Here is a 23,099-nt window from a genome sequence, read left to right on the forward strand (position 1 = left end):
AGTTTTTTCTGTCATTGTTTTGACCTAGAAATTTTAATAAATTCGTTGTGCAAATTTCACTTTACAGATGTATGTATGAGATACATATCTCATGACCTAGTCAACGAGAAGTGTATTAATAGCTCTGCGTACGAGGGATGCTCGATCAGTAAAACGACAAAAATATTTGTATCTCCTTCGTCCAAAGTTATACTAATTAACACATGAGAAAAATGGATTAAGTAAGAATCAAAAGTAGACTCTTTTGAACTGTATACGTTTAATTCTACATCTCTTCAAAAAGTACAGGAGAGAAATATTTTTTCCATTTCTTTCAGATTTAAAAACCAAGAATAGCCACTTGAGGGTAAATAGGAGAAGTAGGGCAAATGAAGGAACAAAGCGTAACTCAATTAATGTATCATTGTTATGGAATGTACATGAATTGTCCTGAAGTGAAATAACCCATTCCAATGTCAAATTCCATCTCAAATTATTACGTAGTTCACCTGATAAGTTGACATTATTATTATTATAATTAATGTATTGACTAATGAATCTACTAGGTTTTTTGTGGCGCCGACTAATCCCAAAAACCCTATTTTTTACATTAATGTTCAGTTTATGGTTTGTTGTAATCGATTTACGTTACAATTCATGTTGCTAAACAGTCAAATTGTGGTTGAAAAGCCGCAAAAACTCATGCGAAGTTGTTACTTCATTGTGTATGTAGTGAATTGTCAAAACACGCGACCTCTATTGTGAAGATTACTTTTTAATACTCAAGTGGTACAAAAATGAAGACATAAATGTTTATGGCGTCAACAATCTCTCATACTAAATAACTCAGCTTGTGCAAATGCTGCCAAATTAAACAGTAACCAAACTTGTAATTTTTTATTCGAAGTAGAAACTAAATATGCAAGCCGTTTAAAAATTTTTTTCTGTCCAATATGTTAACGGCAGAATATACAGCTTGTACAAGAAGATTAAAACTGTTTTTTGATTGCTATACAAAACAGATAAAAATCTTATTTCGTTTTCCATTGGATGAAAGTATCTAACTAACGTGACTAGAGTATTGGTTCACGTTTTACTTTTAAAATTGAGTCTCACATTAAAAATTTGTGATATTTGGTGTTTGCGGACGAATTTGTGTGTTGAAGTGTTATAAATTAAGTTTTGAGAATGAAGCAATAAAATTTTTTAGTAATGTGATGGAACAACGTAAATATTGGGTTTCAATCGCGTAAAAACATTCCAAAAATCGCGTTGTGCGATCCCATAAAGTCAACTCCAACACCATGAGAAGGTTGAGTCTGCTTTATATTATCTGCTTGACGAAGTAGTCACAAGATTTGTTTCACTTGGTCAAATCAAATTCAATTTATACATATTGATACAGGTATTTGAAAATGTATTATTTAAAGTCATATTCCAAGCTGTTATCACTGCTAGAAGAGTGGCTGAACCTACTGAAACACTTATTTTTTTGTTTTTCACTTGGACTAAAGTAACAAGAACAGCGGGTGTAATTTGGGCGCTAACCATCCTTCTTTACCTGTCTGACCAAGAAGGGTAGATAATCCGACATGTATTTTCGGCGCTAAGAAGTGCAGGTAGGTCGAGTCATAAAATAACCCAATAGAGGGAAAGTTGATAGATTTTTAAGTAGGTTAGGTTAGGTTAGGTTATGTAAATCTCTTATTTTATATGTAATATGTACTTGAGTACTAAATAAAAATATAAAGAAATATAAAATTTACTTTATTCTGTAGAGTGTTACAAAAATGTTGTGAGGAAACTTTAGTAAGGGCAGATTTTTCATTTAAAAAAAGTCCAAAGTAACCCCCTCTAAATTTTTTCAGACCTTAAGAGATAATAGGTCATTTCTCTTATAGGAAAATCTAAAAATACAAAAATATAACTTATTATAAATGTCGGTGATTTAATAAATAACTGTATTTCATAAATCATGTACTTCAGTCGGTTAGCGCCCAAAATACACATAGGATTAAAATGACCCTTCGGTCTTGGCGTCTAGTTTACATGTTGTAAAAAGTACATTAATCCTTTAGCGCCCAAATTACATCCGAATTATTATTTTCAAGAAAAACGACAATACTACAACCGCGTGCAACTAAAAACAACCGCATAACCTCCAATTGTGATATCAAACGAAGTTCAATTTATTAGAAAAAATTCAAAGAATTTAGTAACCGAAATTGTTATGAAAAGCTATACCCACTTCGTGGAGAATCGAATATCGTCGGAATACATAACAACGTAATAATAATAATTAGTTGTGATGCAGAGAATTTTGTGAAAAATTCTGTTTATTCATAGCTGTTTATTCATAAGTCATGTAAAATTTCAGCCAACAAACGCGTATCTACCTTTTCGGTTCCATTATTTGCTCAATTGCGAAAACAAATGGATAAATGAAATAAAAAATTCTATTAGAAAAAAGTAGGAGTACGTCCCTGTTTTTTCTCTTTAAAAAATTACCGATGATTAAGTATGATGTATTTGTACTTAGCCAGCAACCAGTTTTCTTTGATACATCTGTTGAAGTTTTAACCACTTACAAACGACTTATTATGTGTAATTTTTTTCCTATGGAAATTCCAACTGTCAATCTTGATAAAAGAGAATGCATCAATTTTAATTAATTTCCACTTTCTACACGTTTCGACCCGTGTTTTGCTTTACATCAACTGAAAAATAATTGATGATTTATTCGAAATCGAACATTTAGACACAACTGATTCATTTTCATACATTAGTATTAGAAAAAATGGGTTGCAATTCATTAAACAGGACCAACTGGTTCAGTATTCTTTCAACAGCCCAATAGACATTCTATACGCTATAGAAAGTTATATAAGATGAAATGGCATACAGTTATATTTTGCCTTCGTAAATTAAACTTAACGTCACTATCATTGTCACTGACAAATAATTTGTTAATTAATTTGAGTTTAGTGTACTTAATACCTCCTCAGTTAACTGAAATTCAGAAAGCTGTCAATATTGCCAAATTGGAAGGTCTTGATGCAAGTACCATAGCCAGAGTAAGTGAAGAAGCTAGGGTAACAAATATTGGTAAATATGGCAACAAATGTCAACTAAATTGACACAACTAACAAATTGAAAAAAGGTGTCGATAATTTTATTATTTCATCTTCAACAGTTTCCGATTTTTATCTGGAAAATATATTTGCACATGCGTTGAGAGATTTTCACTAAAATTTCATCCATTTAGAACGCTTAGTTCCTATTTGTTAATAGTATAAGTGAATTATTATAAATATTTTTTTAAAAAGGAAAAAAATGAATATCCAGCAGTTATTCAATAGACAAAAAACTTACCCAAATGGAAGGAGCTGGACACTCTGCCTATTTTTTTCGTTGATTCATTACTGTAGTTAAAACCAGAATCGACCACTGCATCACTGACACAAAAAAAAACAGTGGATGCAGGGAACGAACCGGCACCGACAAATGCGAAGACGGTTTTATGGGTTGGAATACTGATGTGACCGTTTTTGGATTATGTTAATTGACTAGCTACGAAAGATCAAATAATATCAGGTTATTACTTGATAAGGTAGAGGAAGGAATTGTATAAAAGTAGTTAATAACCCATAGTATTCGCTAGATCTGGCCTCTGTTTCCTAACTTTAAAGTTTAAGAGAATCGCAATACAAAAAATATTTTTGTTTGTTAGGTAGGGGGACTCACATAACCAACGTTAACAGTATGTGAAAAAACTTTATTAGTTCCCTTCAATAAAAAAGTAACCTCCTGACCATTAATTCTTGAAATGTTAACCTAAAAAATCGATAATTATTTTTGAAACGCCTTGAAGCATAGTAGGACAGTACCTACAGAAATGCTCTACTGAATAGTACGGTCTCTCCAATAAAAACAACTAAGTAAATTTTAGTGATTCTCATTACGAGCTCACTACTTTTATGCTTATAAACATATATGAGGTTTGCTACTTAATTTTTTAGATAGACAAACAAAAACAAAAATTATAATTGGATGTGGCTTCAAAATATTCTCCAAGATCAATTCACTTTTCATTCCGATTGAGCTACCTCCAAAACATGTGATTTGAATGCATCAATCGCTTCTTCAGGTTGAGAAAAACGTTGAACTCGAAATTTAGTTTTGATCTGCGGGAATAAGAAGAAATCATTGGATGCCAAACAAGGACTGTACGGCGGATCACCCATCAATTCGAGGTTTTTACTGTTTGAAAACGTTTTTATTTGAATGTGTGAGAGATCGCATACTCGTGGTGGAGAATGATTCGTATACTGCGAATGGTTTTCCTGATTTTTTTGATAGCCAAATGTTCATACAATATTGAATGTATGCGATTGGAACTAATGCCTAAGCATGCTTCAATCTCACGGTATATAACATGACTATGAGTTTACGCATTCAAATCAAATAGCGCTCAACACGTTCTGAGCACGTTCAATATTATAAACGTCAAACTTTATGATGACAATGTTAAATTCGACATATTCACTTCAGTGTTGCCATATCTTAAAATCGTCGTATTACATTCGGTTTTTTCGATTGCCACCCAAATATAAATTTCAAATTGCAATAAAAATTCCATCCTCCTTATAAATTATATCTGTCAAAAAAAAACAGCAGCAAAACAGTTTTACGTAATGTAACGTAAGCTTAAAGTTTTTGCTATTATAGAGATCACTATCTATAAAAATGAAAAATGTACACATTTATTACTCATTCGTGGAGAACGTATATTTTCTAGGAAAATATTATAACTTGAGTTAATTTGTCTGTGTAATATCTGGTATTTTACCTACAACAATTTTTCATTCTTACGCCGTTGGAATATTAATGAACACGATAACCATCTACGTTCATGGTGAACAGATTGATTGATTTGATCTGCTGTTATTACTGGCCATCCAAATCAAAATATTATGAAACTAGTAGTGGACAGATGAAATTATTGAGAGTATCTTATTATTAGGAAATTCATTTCGGGGTTTACATTTGTCTTTGACAAAAATAATGATGTAAATTTAATCTTGAATCTATTACTCTATTAGATATATTTGATAGATCATAACTAATAGCAAAACTACTTATTTTCGTCTAATAATTTTGTATATAGTCCAAAGACATAACTTGACCTCTTTTCACACGTTTATTATCAGAACTACCCCATTAGAGACGTTACTGTAGTTGGAGTTGTTCGAAATGTGTGGGATCATTGCTAAATAGATTACTGTGAGTTATTGTGAGGTTAAGGCAATTTTAGCTTAGTATTACATAACGTAATTTGGGAGGAGAGGGTCTAGTGAAATGTTACTTAAAAACAAGTAAAGTAAAATCTTCCAAGTTAGCAACCATTTTCGTTAAAATTTTACGCGGAATGCTTCGATTTTACTATCCATAACTTTTTTTTGTTCTTCCAAGTTGGCAACCCTTTTATTTTATGTTTTAAGTCAAATCCCTCGACTGTAGTGTACGTCATTTTTATTTTGTTTTCGTTGTCAGTATTCATAAGCGTTTTAATATAAGAGATTAACAATTCCGGCATCCTCTTCGTCTGCTCTTCGAATGCTAGTGATGATGGAAACCCTTGGACAAGGGAGCAGTAACATTAATTAAATCGTTTTTTCAAACTATTCTAACCAAATAAAAGCAATTATTTAAATAGAATAATTATAATAAAGACGTTTCATATTTGACTTAAGTTTAGGTTTCCAATTGCATTGCCAAAGTTTAATATTAATATGCTATTTTATTTCAAGATTTTATTACTGAAAAATAAGCTGAAATGGAGAATGCTTGAGAAGAATAATGGTGAATAAAGCCCAAAATGTTTGTAAGCAAATGTCCATTACATCATGGGTGATTGTTTATTATTAAATAACAATATGAATGACCCATTATGGAAATTTCTCTATTTATTAACCATAGTAGATTATGCTTAGTTTTCAAGGTCTCAGTATCAGTCAGGAACCGTCCTCGTGGCATTAAGCGACGTGCATATTTTACGAGGTCTGATTAAAAAATAATATTCTATTGAAAACAAAATAAAAAGAGAACTTGATTTTATCTTCTCAAAACTACTGCTCGTGACTAGTAATGACCTTAAATCAACTTTCATCTGTACTGCCGTGGTCTTATCAGTATCACGAATGGTGTCGAAACGTTTTCTTCTCACTACATTTTTATTCTCGGGAAAAGTCAATAGGCGAATAATGATAAATATGGATGGATGTGGATATACATAAATATTATTGAGTAAAAACTCTCGAATCAAAAACTATTTAAGGCAGTATGTGTTGTCATGATGATAATATTCATTTTTCGAGTCCCTTTTTACACAAATAGTTTCACAAACCTCCCATACATCCTTATAATTGTGATTAATCAAAATATGGAAGGTTTGCTGTTCTAGCAGAGGTCATACGCTTCCTCGACAAATTTGTTGGAGATTTCTTCCACTTAGGAGAGCTGGAGTACCGTCTTTGAAAATGTCTCGAAAGAAATGGAGACTATGCTGAAAAGTAGGTGTAGTGTAATTGAATTAATAACAATATATCTATTTGTAAAAACTAGGAGAACCTAACTTTTGGTGGTACCGTCATAGTCATCATTAACGAACTAGATACAGAGAAATTTTCAATTATTAATCGTGCGTTACCCTGTATCATACAAACAATAACGAACCTGTAGGTGTATTTGAAATAGAATATTCAAATTGATCAAAGTCCCGATCTTTCATTCCAATTTGAAATCAGTAACATTATACTCTACCGAAGGATCAGATTTCAATATAGATATTCAATGTATGATGCAATCTAAGAAATTAATGATAAATTATGTCAGAAACTTCAGTTGTGAATAAATGTCATTGATTTTGAAATATTCCAATATATTACAACTACCTTGAATGTAACTAAAATAATAGTGTCATGTGTTCAAATAAAGTTTCATTTAAATATTTTTTATTACGAGAAACATATTGTTAATATTCTATTAATAAGGATGATGAATATGTAAGTAGCAGCGAATACTTGCATTTGAATCAAAATATGCATCCAATGATAATGAATTGACGGCGGAAAAAAATTTGGTATTCATATTTCCTACTCACCACGAATTATCTAGATCTACATGATACAACAAAGAAAATGCTTCAATATGGAAAGACGATTTCGAAATAGTTCCAAAAGTCGATCTAAATTTATTACGGTCTATATAACTAAAACATATAATTTACAGTAAGAATTATTTCCTTCACAATAACTAGAACGCTGTAGTTCCATAGACAATATGATCTGAAAGATTCGGAGTGGTGCGTGCCGAAACTCCAGGAGCAGAGAAGCTCCGCAGCGATCTACGCGCTCGCGAACTGCTCGCTTCTCCTTGATTTAAATAACAGCGTCTAACAATGGGTTTGTGTGTTATCGCCCAGCATTATGACAATGTTCCTAATCACACTGCTGCAAGACCTATCGATAGTTTCGGGGGGAGTTTAAATAAACTTTTTTGTATTTTCGACTGTAAAGAACAAATTTCGTGACTGTCCATTAAGAGCAAATGTAACCAAATTTCAAAAGATTACTGAACAAAAGTTTTTTATACCTGTTTTGATCGAATGAGCCAGTGCACATAGGAAAATATGTTAATTAAATTATTTGAAATAATTTTGAATCAATTTTGTAACTAACCTTTCCTCATAATAATAATAATCATTTAATCCTTTTAAAGCAATAAATCGATCGTTATTAATGTGTTACTAAATTTATTTTTGGAATAAACTAGTTTAGCGAAATAATTCAATTTGTAAGAAAATAGTAATCTTAAGGTAAAAACTTGTTGATAGATCAGGACCGTATTAGGCGAAAGTTCTGTTAACAATTCTTCTTGACATTCCACAATAAAAGCTAAAAAATACGCTTTTAGCAATAATCAAATTTTGCGTTTTGTAACCAATAGATCTTAGTCTGATTTCCAGTCCGATGTCAACTTATTTTTTCGATTAATCGCTGAGTGAATATTTCTATCCATTATTTCTATCCTTTCCCGTTTCCTTAATAAGCTGGAAATAGCTGTCTACAATGAGATGAAAGGTAGTATGTAGGTCTCTTATGTTGGTTACCGAAAATTACTCGATATCATATCGATATCAATTTTTTCATAGTTCCTTTCAGAAAACACAATTAGTTCAAATCTCTTTAAAAAGGTTTCTATATGTATATTAAACTATATTTTATTTTATTTTTTTGTGGTCCAATTTCCTATTTTAAACCTGCTTTAAATAAGTACAGATTTGTTGATGGTTGCCTCTCGATTTTGTAATTTTGGGCTTGCACGCTTACGTAGTTCATCCACTAGCTCTATATTTCGTACTCTCATGTACAGGATACAAGAAAAGATTGATTAATCCTAACTAATCTAGTCAGGATAATCAGATATTTTAATCGATTATTGAATTGTCGTCGGGATTTGACAAGTTTTAAATCTTATCGCTAGTACAGCAAATCGAATCAGTTACAAACACACAAACATAAATCGTATTAATATGAAGAACTGAAGTATAACAAACTAAAAATGAAATTAATCACCTACATTAGTGGGACATAAAATATTCACTTTTAGCTGCAGTATCTCTTAGTGTGTGTCTTATAAGCTAAGATAAAAAATATCTAGCTTTCTATAAGTGTTTGGGGGTGTTTGACGGTCTATAAAATCTATATATTTAACAAAAATAGTTATCAATAGTTCTATTACTACTTATGACAATCAAAAAATAATTCATCATCAATCTGTAAATGGAATGGAGCGCAACATATTTTTGATCAGTCTGTTTGTATCTAATACAAACAAACTGGGTAGTTTACCTACATAAGAACACGCCATGTATAGTAGTAGTAGACGGTGGATCCTAAATTAAGCCACAAATAGACATCGTTGATAATTTATCGCACCTACACCAATTGATCAATAAAGTAGGAGAAATAAGTGAAACAATGGATTTGGGTGATTCCATTATAACTGTGATATTCAATGTCCTGTATTGTTTTTTTGTACTAGTCATTAATTAATAATCAATTAATAAAAATTTTGTGTTAATTGAATAATTCTTAAGATATTTAAACATTATTTTTATACAATATAACTTGCCACTTAAAGAAAACTTATACTACATCACTTGAATGTCAGTACCGTGTCATGTCCATTCCTAGAATTTACCGATAAATTATTAATTTTTTTTGTCGTAACAAATGATTTAAACTAATTACCTTATAAATTCTAATGTTTATGATCAAACTGAGGAAAATTGATGCACTTGTTGTTTAATATCTTAAGTTACCATGTCAGTACCGTGGATAAATGAGTCAGTACCGTGGAACTCAAAATCCGACATTTGTGTCTTGCTCGTGATACTTTGAAGTTGTAGTAAATTCCTCTTAGAGTTTTATTTTTACAGTAAAATAGATGAATAATATGCATAAAAAAGTTAGAAAAGTTAAATTTTAAAATCTTGAAATTTTGAATACAAAAAATCACAGTTAGAACGGAATCACCCATTTAAGTAAAAACCCAAGGAACTATGATCATATCTAGAAACTGCTATATATACAGCATAATATTTAACGCGAGGCCCATAGAAAGAGTAAGTATTTGCGCATATGGTGCGACAGGCATTTTTGAAACTTTGAAAAGTGTTTACCTGTTCCAACGTTGATTTTAATGTACGATAAAGATTAATCAAATGTTACGTGTTGTCGGTGCTTCACTACGGTATGGAAGGTTGGACATCGAAAAAGGATGTAATTAATAAGTTAGAAGATTTTAAAATATTGTATGTCGCAAAAACCTTAGAGTACCCTGGAGAGCTAGACAATTCAGACAATGGACTGGTCTACATATTATACAGTCGTTAATTATAGAAAATACTATAAACATGGAAAGCGTTTGAATTAAATTGGTACATATGTGGGAATCATAGAGATTATTGGAAACTTGTCATTCAAAATGCTGATTTCGATAATGTTTTGTATTAATTTTTTAATAACCAACAATGTGGTATTATATAGCTGTTGTGGTTTCGAAGCAAGATCCAATCTTCAATTGTAAATAGTGCGATGGCATGCCTGGCAAATCCAATGAATTAATAATCACAATTGGATAATTTACAACTTCGTTGGCATCGCAAAATGTACGAATATAAATATTTCTCAGAACGCAATAAAGATGGAACATCAAACCAGTACAATCAGAGACATTCAAATTATATGGAAAACTGTTATTTAATACAATTGAGAAACAACGACATGATTCACGTCGTGAAACCTTACAAAATAGTTGCACAAACCTTATCTTTCTTTCGAAAATCGGCATTGACAAAATGGCAGTAGATATAGTTGATAAACTGAAGGTTAATAGAACTACCACAATTAGATGTTGAACTTAAATTGGATTTTTGACGGAAAGTAACAAAATATTTGTATTTATTGAAACTGTCGACTTTTCTTAGGACCTGAACGCAGATCTAAATTCAAATTATTATTGTTTTGGCTATTGCTTCCTATCGTAGTCAGTCGTAAAACTTAAAATCAGTAATAACTACGTAAAAAAGGGACTGCGTACAATGATACTGCAATTGAAGCAGAATTAATGGTATGAAACTACATCCATCGATACATTCAATTCGTTATAGCATAGTGACAGTTCCGGATAACCAGAACCAGAATCATTTCAATAAAGTATTTTGAATTATTACATCACCTTAAAAATTTGGTGTTCGTCAAATATCAATATTCCAAATTAAATTAAAATAATATAAATAATTCACAAAATATCATAAATTATTCATATATATCCACGTGTGTAATATTGTTTTAATTCCTGTCCTAAATTAAAAAAATAAGCATTCTAATAATTATGTTCAGTTTCATTATAACGCTTATTCAAATAATTTTCATATAGTAATTATTGAAAATTACTTGTATATTTCGAATTTCTACGTAGAAGATTATAAGAAACTCTTATATCTTCTCAAACAACTGCTTTTTCTTTGCAGACATGATAATAAAGAAAATGTTGAGGCAATTAATATTGCGACACGGTCCTGAACAACAAAGAGATTTATTGTAAGAAATAAATAATTCAAGGATAGCTGGAAATTATCTTGAGTTATAATTTACAATTTTAAAAGCTTCCATCCATTTACCAGACCGTTTTAATGTTATAGTTGATGTTAACTTAGGTGAACTTAGTTATCAAATCTTGAAGAACATCTTTTTCCAAATTTATTACGAGTAAATGTCCACTGAATGATAAGGTTCTTGTATTTTATTTCAGTACTAGTATGAACGAGAATTTTTGAAAAACTTGTATGAATTTGACCCTTTCAAACTTAATTTGTTAGCATGCTATTGGAAATGGAATTCAATGTGATTTATGGATTTATTTTGCAACATGTGGCATCTATCAATGGGGTAATTAGCAAAAGGAATAATAATTGAGATATATTCTTGTCAAGTTGGTGACACTTTACGTTTACGTTTTCTTCAGTAAAACAATTGGTTTCTAGCTCTCATCTCATATTTTGTTTCAGTGGGTTCCCGTAAAACTTGTTCCAAAGAAGGAGCTAAAGTATCTGTAGACACAATCGAAAAAGGAGCGTGTTTTTCATGTGTTTGTAAGGTACGTATTTTATATTTCTATTTCTCATGTTGTAACTACAGAAATATGTATTTTATTTTTTGGAGATAAATAGAATAATTCAAAGAAAATTTTTTCGAAATCGGACAATTAGTTAATATTTGAATTGCGCGCCATGTTTGACATTCATAATGTCACATGATTGTGACGTGACAGATCGAAATTTGACAGTTGGGGACTAGTTAACATGGAGCACTGTAGAACAACGCGTCCTGATTGCCAAAAATTATTATCAAAATGGTAAAAGTTTAATTGCCACTTGAAATGTTCGGTCGAAAAGACTAGTGTTGACAATTTGATTTCTAGTACCTCAAATCCTCACAAAACCTGTTCCCTCAGAATAATATAAAATAATTTAAAATTTAGCATACTTTTTAAGGGTAACACTACAATAATTTTATTAAGTCGTACTATTACACTGGCTTACAAAGTTCTTATACCCAGTTAGAACCTATTATCGTTTATTTAGGTTATAGTTATTGAGAAAGTCTTTAAAAATACTTAGTTAGTTAGTTAGGGTTAGTTTCCCTTATAATAGACCCACAGTAAACCCCTAATATACTTTCATACTAAAATCCCTGATAACGTCTTGAAAAAATCTTAAATCCTTGAAATAAAAACGTTCGTAGTCATAATTTTCTTTTTTACTATTCCCAAAAACGTCTTGACAATCTTTTTGAATGACTTTTAAGCAGTTTCATCATTGACAATGATGAGATTGACATAACTTCACGCAACGTGAGCTAATGATTATTTCATCTTTTATTTTCCCATCTGTAAAATTTGGAAATATTTTAATGTGTAAAATAGAATTCTGTTCTTTAAATCCATCTACGACTTGTATTTCCTGGATTATAATCTGTTCAAATAGGTCATGTTTTAGATGCTCTTTAGTCCTACTGCCCCACAGAGGAAAGAAACAAGATCCACGTGGTCAATTCAATAACTAATCGATGACTTTGAGGTCCATGCATATTTTCTATTTCTATATAGCAACTTCATCATCATAAGCATTTATTTTCTACTCAAATTACATGGACATATTAAGTTGAAAATCACATGGATACTAAGAACTTTTGTGGTTGCAACTACAAAACCATTGAGAACCACTGATCTGAAACTTTTAATCGACTAATTTGTAACGAGAAGATATAACCTCGAAAACGAAATAAGTACAAACGGGTCGTAAAACCAGTTGCAGATTTCGTACACACATTCGCGTACAAAATTAATAAGTCTTGTAAAAGCGAACGGTGTAGAATTATATTGATGATATGTGAAGAATGTCAAGAATCCGAAGAAGAATTATGTCCTACATCTGGAAGATTATCCATATTGAAATATCAGATAGGCCGTGGCGGAGAGGACGCGAACAATTGAAAGTCAAATTAACCGTTAATGGCTGGAAGGCCAAGCGAAGTAGTTTATAAACAAATAATAAAAAAAAGTACGTCATTAATAAATTATAAAAATTTTTAATTTTAAAATATATTTAATTTTAATTTAATTTTATTGTAGGTAGGTGAATATTTATGAATATTTATTAATATTCATATTAATTCATAAAATTCTATGTTAATTCTAGAAAATAATGTAAAAACACATCTAATAGTTTATTTTTTTCGCATTTATTGACATAAGTCAATAGAATAAAACGTCAAATTTGTCGATATTATAACGTCATTTAAATTGTGTCCCCTTCTCTGCTCAAGAAGATTATAGATCTGATTCAGAGACTTTTCCACCATCTACGATATATACGACTCATTACATGTCTTAGTATTTCCATTAAGTCTTCCTGATTGGCTCGACTTTTTAGATGTGCCCACAGATAAAAATCAAGGTGGTAAGATCAGGTGACCTAATTGGCCACTACAATGATTACAATCCCTATTTCTTCAAACTGATTACCTAGAAACCTTTCAACATTAATACCTTGATGTCGATTATTTATTTCCGGAAGCACTGTCAAACAAAGTTCTTCAAGATGTTACTCAGTTGTTGCTGAATCGCGAAAGAAATGAGGACCAAAAAATTCTTACTTATTTAACCACAAATTCTTTTACCATTTGGTTCTATCATTTGCCTCCTGTTTAGCACGTCCTCTCTTGTCCAGATTGTTTGCTATTTCTATATTCCGTTTCTTTCCGGATCTGCCGTCTCTCTCGTTTGTTCCAGTTCCCCATATTACCCTAACTATTCCTTCCTCCATCATTCTCACTATATATCCAAACCATCTACTGTTGTTGTTCGATATCTTGCACTGCACTTACTACGTTTAGTTAGCGTCAAATTATGTCGTTCCTTATTTTATCTCATCTTTCCAACCCTGCTGTTTTTCTCTAAATTATCATTTGACACGCTGTTTGAATTTGTTGTTAAGCATCCAGGATTCGCAACCTTAGATCAGCATTTACTGTATTGACTACTTCTTCGTCAATTCTTCCATTTGGTTCTACTATTGTCCCAAGATACTAGCTTGTTAATGATCTGTTATCCAATTATTTTATTTGCACAGCTATTTGTTCTGGTTTTTATTTGTTATTTTCTTTAAATCTGTTTTGTATTTTTTCAATCCATTACTCCAATTATGCATTCTTTTTTGTTGCTCTTCTTTTGTGTAACGTCCGTATATATTAGTTCATTTATATAGATTTTTTTCCATCTATAGTATTCCATACGTGTCTTCTATCCTCCTTTGTTCACTTCCTTAGCTATTTTCCATGATGAGAAGGAACCTTAACAAGCTCAGAACGCCTCCTTGTTTCATTCCCCTGTCAATCAGAGAACTACTTGTCATCTTCCCGCTAACTCATACTACCCAAGTTCGGAGACGACTAAAACATCATCCCTTCAAAAGTTTTTGAAACTATTTGTATAATTAACAAAAAGCTGATCCATTATTGACATGTTATTATTCCAAACTCTAATATCAGAAGAATTAGATGTTGCTGATAACAAAACTCCAATAATGAATATCTGTTCTAATTTCCAGATTGCTTGTATTATAAAAAATTGTTGGCGCAGTTTTTACCAAAATGAATAAATCAAAGTGAGTTGTATAAAAATTTCCGTAGTAGAGGAAATGATAAATTTCAAGTGAAGAAAATTTATGAGAAAATAAGAACAAAAAGTTTTTGTTAGACTAACGTTTCAACAGGAACTACTGACCTCTGAACAAATACATAAAATTTAGATACAAATATTTTTATTTATGTTTGGCTTGAAAGAATTAACTGACAATCAACAGCTTTTTTTTAACTGACTCTTTTTGGATTTTGGATCTTTGATTTTATTTAAAATAATAATTAATTTTCAAAGGATAATCAAATGACTTTAATTTCGAAATAAATTTGTTCTCAAAATCTTCTCTCCTCCACTATTTCTATTACATTATTCTCAGGTTTATTGTGTTTCTTCATAGATCTTCTCTCAGATGTCCCGAACTAGTACTATCACACAGAAAAATATGGAAATTACTGAAATTTAACTTTCCATATTTTTTCTAGAACATAACGAAGAGAGACTTGGTTTTCTTAACTAACTTTGATTGAATCCTGAACCATTCTTGTCTTCAACTCATACATAGAGAAGATACAACATTACACTCATCAGTTCTTAGATGTATTGTCACAATGGTTTCTTCCAAAGCTGAAATATTGTAGAGAATTATGATCCACTGGGAAATTTGTGAGCTTCAAAGATCTCCGAACTTCTTATTAAAATACTCATATGATGCGTCCAATTGATCCAGGGGATTCAGGACTTCCGCTACGGCTGGTAAAATTACTTGTTCTAGCAAAGATATATTATCAACTTCTTGCATATATGTAACCACAAACATCGATCCCATCAGGTCCCTTAGTGGAATGTTGGGTTTTGTCCTCAGCTCTTTAAATCTGTTTCAAGCGGTTTTAACTATGATATCCACTATCTTCCTTTAGTGCAATTCTAATGGATCTACCAGGTTATAATGTATCAAGGGGCGATCCTGCTTGGCTGCTGATATTTTGCTTGGCTGAGAGTTTCTCCAGGTTACTTATGGCACTATATCCTCATGCAGTATGATTGAAATAACGATGGCCCTAATAAGATGGAGCTTTGTCAACAGTTCTATTTTGAATCGTCTTCCGAATAGTCCTTCTAGCTATCATCTTGCTTTCCTCAATTTTATTACTAGGTGGTAACCTTAGTTTAAAATGATTTGCCCTTGATGGTTCGGAAGATTAGTTTGAGGATTCTGTTTATCAGTCAAGCAGAGTTTCCAAACGCAAACCAAGTACAAGCTGTACAAATTCTATAGTAGAATATCAGGTCATGTTTGAACTTGATCACTCCTTTCGTATTAAATTACATCAAATACAGAACAAGTAGAAACGTGTCCTCAATAAGAACAGGTTTTCTTTAGTATGAATTGATTATTTTCCTAAAGTCACTTTTAGTTCATGTCGACGTCCTGGGAAACCAATTGCGATCTTAATGAGTTGATATCAACATACACATCAAATCGAAATATTAATTCAACCCTCGCAATCTTGCAGCTTATTTTTTCTCTATAATTTAGTCTGTTAAGACTAAATCGGATGGAATTGCTTATAATGTTTGGTAAGTTTACTGCTAAAAACAAACATAAGGTCTAAAGTACATTAAATTTGTCGCGATTGAACCCATTTCTTCGTTTTGATAAACTGTCTGGTTTATACATATTTTGTTTAGATCATAAATTAAATATTGACTCGAGAAAACAATAAACAGCCTCTAAAATGGCTAAAGCTAATTAAGCATGGCTTTGCACTCATAAAACTTTCATTCATTTCAATGACGCATAGGAATATTTAGAAGATCATTATTTCGTATAATAAAGAAATATTTAGCTGGAAAACGCAATAATATATTTATTTTAAGTGTTGATACTAAAAATATATGAGTGCACCAATTGTGTAACTTCAAAGAGAGGACCAGGGCGTAAACTACATTCCTGGCTACGGACTGTTGTCTCATTCAGGGTGTGGCAACGATTATTCGTCGTGCAGAAAAGAGGTGTCATCAGTAATAGATTAGAAGTTTTGGACAAGAGAACATCTACACGCCTCAATGTGTACGGCACTTGAAGAAGTAGCTTCAAGATTCGGCACTACTTACATACAATCTTCAATTTTGTTTCTACCAGTTTTTCATTCCATTCCGTAATACAGTGCCATTACCATTTTTAACCCCACTTCACTAACTCATTTTATTTTTGTTTTAGACTTTTTTTCCTAGTATTCTTTTCGTGTAATTGAACTTTACCTGTAGTCAAACTGTTAATTGGTATAACTTATTTTAAACAGTCAGAGGCCGAGAAACGAAATAGAGGAGGGCATAACAGCACTCAAAATAGAAGACTGGAGAGCAAAATGTCGGAACCGAAAAGAATGGAAAATAATAACAAAAGCAGCCAAAACAAACGACAAACTATGAAGAAAATAAAAATTAGAAAACTGGGAATAATCTACTTCAAAAAAAGGATTTAAAGCGCAAAAAGGGATAGCCATAATACACATGGAATTGAAAGGCTTGATGATGATGATGAAGTACATTCTACTTAGAATTTTGACATCTTTTTAAATTTATATGTCAACTTCTCTTGCCTCTATTCTTTTCTTAGGGTGCGCTGTTTTATAGCCTTTCTAAGGACCTAGAATATTCTTTTAAGTTTATATTTCAACCATATTTTCAATTAAAAAAAAATGTTCTATCAATGTTTCGATTTTTCCTCACTGTTCACATCCAAAACCTCATCTTACCAGAAACCGATTGAAGAATATTCAGTTTACAAGGATATTAAGCACAAGATAGTTCCTATGAGATCATTATATTAATCATTATCTATATATGTTTCGTATTTATCCACTCTTTCATAAATCTATAAATACTTTTCCACTTTCTTTCTTTTTTATTACCCTTCCAATTTCTTCTGCTGTTATTTCTCTTTCATTGCCTTTACAGCAAATTTGTAATTTCAATTTTTATTTGAAAATTTGTCAGTTTTTCTTCCTAATCAGAGTATCTAATCTAGAAGCTACTTGAATTTCCTCTTCTCTCTCGCTCAGATTCTTGAAAAAATTTCCAAGGCTCTCTAATTTTGTTTACATTTACCAAAATATTTTTCGTTTCTTATATATATTGACAAAATAATTGTTTTTTTTTATATAGTTTTTCCCTCTTATTTTGTTTTGTATATTTTTTGTTGCCCTCCAACATATTCTATGATCACTGTTAATATTATTTTAATGTACCTATCATCCTATCCAACTTTTATTCCTCAATTCACTTTCTTTAATTAGGTTTTTGTGATTTCGGATTTATTTGATAAATAATCATTCTTTCTTCTTCCTCTCACATCTCTTATCTTCCATATTTTTCCGTCATGTTATCATTTCTTTTGCTTAGCCATTTTCGAGCTTTATACTTTATACTACAATATTCATTCAGTTTCACATTTGCCAACGTGAACTGCTGTTTTTCGAATGAGAAACAACTAATACCGCGAGGAATATGGAATTACATATACTCAGTGTACCAACAGAAGTTCTATCACATATTATCAACGACATGACTCTAAATTATTAACTGCTAGGCAATGTTCAACTACATGAAACAAATAGGAGTTGGAATTGTTTTCAATTAGAATTGGAGCTTCCAAATGATTGTGTTTTAGATCGAAACATCTTTTCTTGCGAACTATTGGCGTCACGGATGAAATGTAATTCAAATCACCAGACCACGTTCTCAAATTATCAAATTTCAAAACAATAGAGATGAGAGTGATAATCTCTTCATATATTAGAGGTTGACCAATAATTACCAAAACAAATAAACTTTCTAATATTTATTTGTAAATAATGACATTAAAAAATACAAACAACTCATCGAGGCTCGTTCTTTTAACACGTGGATTTTATTTTTATTACAAATTAAGTTTTTTAATAAACGTAATTAAATTTAATTGTTAATTGGATCTCTATACTCGGCGTCTGATAATCATTTCTTCGAAGCAGCATTTTCCGTAAATGGGTTTGATAATTGCTATGAAATACCAATTGTGTTACATAACATCTTACAAAGGGATCTTTACGAATAATGTTTTTGGCGTGTCGTATTCTACCATAAAAATGTTTGGTTAGGAAGTAACAATAAATAAAAATACCATCTTATTCAATTATCACATTCTACTGATGTTTCATGTAAATTTCAATCAAACGGTAAAGTCAAATTAGTTACCACGTATAATTTTGATAAGACATAAATATATATATATATATATATATATATATATATATATATATATATATATATATATATATATGATTTCCAGCCAAAGAAAACTTTTCAAAAATTTTCACATGATTTGGAAATTCATTAAATGCAAAATATTGAGTTTCATAAAACATTGAAAACAATAAAATTAGACTTGAAATAGTGTAGTTATCAGTTAAAAAGTTATAAGGAAAATGTGACTAAAAATGGTCAAAAAACGTTCAATGGAATAATTTTATTTAGAAAAATGGAACAAACAAAAAGAGAGGAATGCTAAATGTTAGTATGTAGCAATGATAGAAGCATTAAAATGAGACTCTGTTTATATTAGCTTTTGTAAAACTGGACACTTGATTAACCATTTTCAAAATTATACTGGAAATTATGGTACTCCAATTGTGGTACAAGACAATCCTAAGTTAACCTTATAAGCAACTACAATGAGATGAGTCATTGTACAGGGAAACTTCTAGATAAACTATCGATCAACTTTTTCACTGTGGTGCCCCTCTATAGTCGGGACAGTGAAGTAAAATTTTTGTGACAAAATGTTTTATTGGCAACACTGCATATTATAAACAAGATAAAAAATTTATTTATAATCTGCCAGTTATTATTACTTTGAAAATTAAATTCAAATCGGTAGTTATATAAACATAAAAATGTATTACAATGTACAGGATCTCCAGGATTTAGAAACTCAAGATCGAGTACTTGCAATCAAAATAATGTAAGAAGTGTCATCTGCCAATGAATTTTGCTTGAGATATAGATTTCCAATGATTAAGAATAAAATAATTTATATACAAGTAAAATGAACTAAAATGTTCGTTATAAAATTATAAAACTAGGATGACTTTGAACAGCTACTTCTTATTCATTTCTCGTAAAAAACTATCTGTATCTTTGACAATGAATAAGATTTTGTGAAACTTTTATTGATATTAATCAACTTTCTGGACACCCTGTATGTACTTTCATGTATTGTGTATGAGAAGTGAAAATTCAATACTTATTTGTTATATTTGTTTGTTATATTTATTAATTAACAATTAATAATATATATATATACATATATATGGGAACTAAGGGAAATACATCTAACCACATGATCTATCGATTTTATCAATTTTAGTAAGTGGAACATTTGTCAAAATATGATCGGCTTCCTTTCTCATGATTCAGCAAATGTTTCATATTATTTGATTGAAAGAATTCACATGTTATGGTAGATTCACACGAAACGTAAGCCATGGTCTTGTTCTTAGAAACCTGAGATACGGTTTCTGTATATTTCGTATTTCATATTGTGGTACCAATACCAAACACGTGGGATGCTCCAGCTGTGAAAGAATTGTTATGTACACTAGATATTTATTTTAAAAAAGTCATTTTAAAAATGTTTCTGAAATCTTTCAGATTTTCATTTCACAGCTCGCACTGAATACTTGAATCTACCATTATTTTTACGTTGTTAAATTTCTTGCTTTGTACAATATCTCCGTTATTTTGATTGATTAGTGAGCCAGCACATGCCTCCACAACTAACCTCTCCAATTGTACTAAAATACATGATTCGCGGCTTGTTCATGGCTTCTGTGTTGTCCTTGGTTTTCGTGATTTGAGAATGTTTACAAATAAAAATTTGAATTAGATAATTCTTCGATTGCTTTTTAGATGTTATTCGTTTTGTTTTTTTATTTTCATTTCATTCACAGGAATAGTTTCATCGCTAAATTTTTCGCACATTTTTCATTATTTGTATTTTCGTTCCTATATCACTCATGTTTTTTGTGTATTGTTTAAATTAATTATATACACAATGTGATACAACTAATCTTCATATATAAATATAATTTTATGACGTCGGGCCTAATTTACTACGAGGATATGAATTACCATAAAACTTGATGTTATTTAGATTTTATCTTTATAATAAGGACATACTTTCTTATAATTGAATTTGAAAAAAAAAAAAATACCAAACCACCTTGTACAATACTTATTTTCCTATTCAAGGAAATGCTTGAATTATTAATAAATACAAAATTGCTCTATTGAATGCTCGCACCCAGTGATTAGAATCGTAATTAAAGTGTGGTGAAAAAGTGGTAGGTGTTAAAGTAATTATTGTAATCAATACATAATTTTTAATTCTAAAGTATTATTTATTATTCATTTTCACCCAATTAACCCAATGAATTTAATTATAATGCACTTATTATACTCTCCATATCTCTCCATGAGTCGATAATACTTATATTCCCTCAATATAAGTATTTCCTTGAATCTTATGTATGACTGATTGTCCTTGAATCCATATGACAATTTGCTACATTATATAAATTTAGATACTTAGATCTTATTTCGTAATTCGTGAGTACGCTTCTCCAAAAGAAAGATCTTTGAACAAGGAGGACCTACCTACTCCACGTTCAAAATTAGTTATGTGCTCAATACTTTACGATGCAAAAAAATGCGCAATCATTGCCAATAGTAATCTGTAACATCATTTCCACATTTCGCAATAATTTGAAAGCATATTTACTGGAATGTGTCTTCTATTCTCTAAACTACTTTCATTCTAATAATAATATTTAATTCGGTGCATGCTGCATACTGGGGTGATGTTGTTATTGATTTTCAAAATACAAATTATCACCATTAATTTTCATATGTACATTTTCAAAGGTAATTTTCATTTTCATTATAGTCTTTTTATTTTAGTCTTTATTTAATTATTTGTATGTTTGTTTCTTAGTTTTTTACAAGCTGTTATCTACAAATTGTGAGCAATTTTTTGACAAAAAAGCATTTCTCTTTGTCGATGAGCAGATGGGTTCTCTTTCGGAAATAACAAGACTGTCAAAAGTTTCTACGATGTTTGTCTGGTGGTAATTCATAAGTGAGAAAACTCTTTTTTCCAATTTTCATAAATATTAATTGATGACTTGTTGGGAAAGTTGTGGTGCTATAAAAGTAGTTTTTTCACCAGGTATAAAATACTTATTGAAACTTATTTAAAATATTTGGCTTTCATATTATTTTCACCAGTGGTCTGATTATTATTATTTTAAATAGTAATAATCTTTTTTATCTTCTATTTGTCACACCACAATACATAAACCATCAAGAAGATAAACATTTTATTCAATTTCTTCTCTACTCTGCAGTTATTATTATAATATATTTTATGTATTTATCTTCGCGTTGAAAATGTATTTTTGAAGGATACGTCAGAGTAGTTCAAATCAATTTAATTAGTATTTTTATTAAATGTTTCCTGTGGGAATCTTATTTCCATATAAATTTGTGCGATGATTATATTATAATAGAAATATTCTATACACCCTCCTTGTTGACCTAGTAGAATGATTAAATAACATAAAACAGCCCCTTTCAAGCACGACCGGATGAGTTTATTCATTTATTTACTCTCTTTTTCATTAAAGTTTTATGTTTGGCCCTAATCTCATATATCTATTAGTAACTTGCATTGCACAGTACTGTATATCATGAAATTATCGTATAATTATCCCAATCATAGAATTTGTTTTTTTTTAAATCAAAATCCAATTTTCTTGATTTATCTGATGATTAAGGCAGCTCCAGTTTCTCCAGGGGCTCTTGTTCAGCAATTCATAAAGTTCCTTCCGCCTCAAAATCGAACGAGGTGTCTGCTCTCTGTAGTCAAATATGTGTAGAGATAATTTATGACTTTTCTTTCAGTGTTAGACGGCACTACGTATATATTTTTTATAAATAGAATTATACTTCTTATTTTATGTTTAAACGTTTTTGAATGTGTAGAGCTATAATAATGAACTTTCAATGTTTCTCTAAAATAAATTGAAACTATGTAAATATTCTCCAAGCTTTTTGATATCGCTGTATTTCTCTATTTCAAATTAAAATTAAATATTCCGAAGCTCTCTTTATAAATAGTCATGGTGGGAGAACGCGTATGCTTAAAGTTCTATTACAAAATCACATTGTATATTCCAATTCGTGTAAATAATGTCAAATGAAACAGTTACAAATAAATTAAATATTTCAGTCCGATTTGATAAATATTGTTT

General features: G+C 30.6%; 1 protein-coding gene across 2 annotated transcripts in view; it reads left to right on the forward strand.

Moving 5' to 3' along the window:
- The window catches only part of LOC130891507 (BMP-binding endothelial regulator protein-like), a 117,753-nt gene that overhangs the window by 65,221 nt on the left and 29,433 nt on the right, over positions 1–23,099 (forward strand). The window contains exons 1-2 of one of the 2 annotated variants that reach the window (XM_057796306.1): positions 11,379–11,495; positions 11,615–11,703. Coding sequence is in view for 1 of the 2 variants with exons in the window: in XM_057796305.1 (XP_057652288.1) it covers positions 11,615–11,703 (89 nt within the window). In the remaining variant the exon portion in view is untranslated. Of the gene's footprint in view, positions 1–11,378; positions 11,496–11,614; positions 11,704–23,099 lie in introns of those variants that run through there. The other variant, XM_057796305.1, reaches the window with a different exon arrangement.

This window comes from Diorhabda carinulata, chromosome 3, assembly GCF_026250575.1.
Source record: "Diorhabda carinulata isolate Delta chromosome 3, icDioCari1.1, whole genome shotgun sequence".
NCBI classification, from domain to species: domain Eukaryota; kingdom Metazoa; phylum Arthropoda; class Insecta; order Coleoptera; family Chrysomelidae; genus Diorhabda; species Diorhabda carinulata.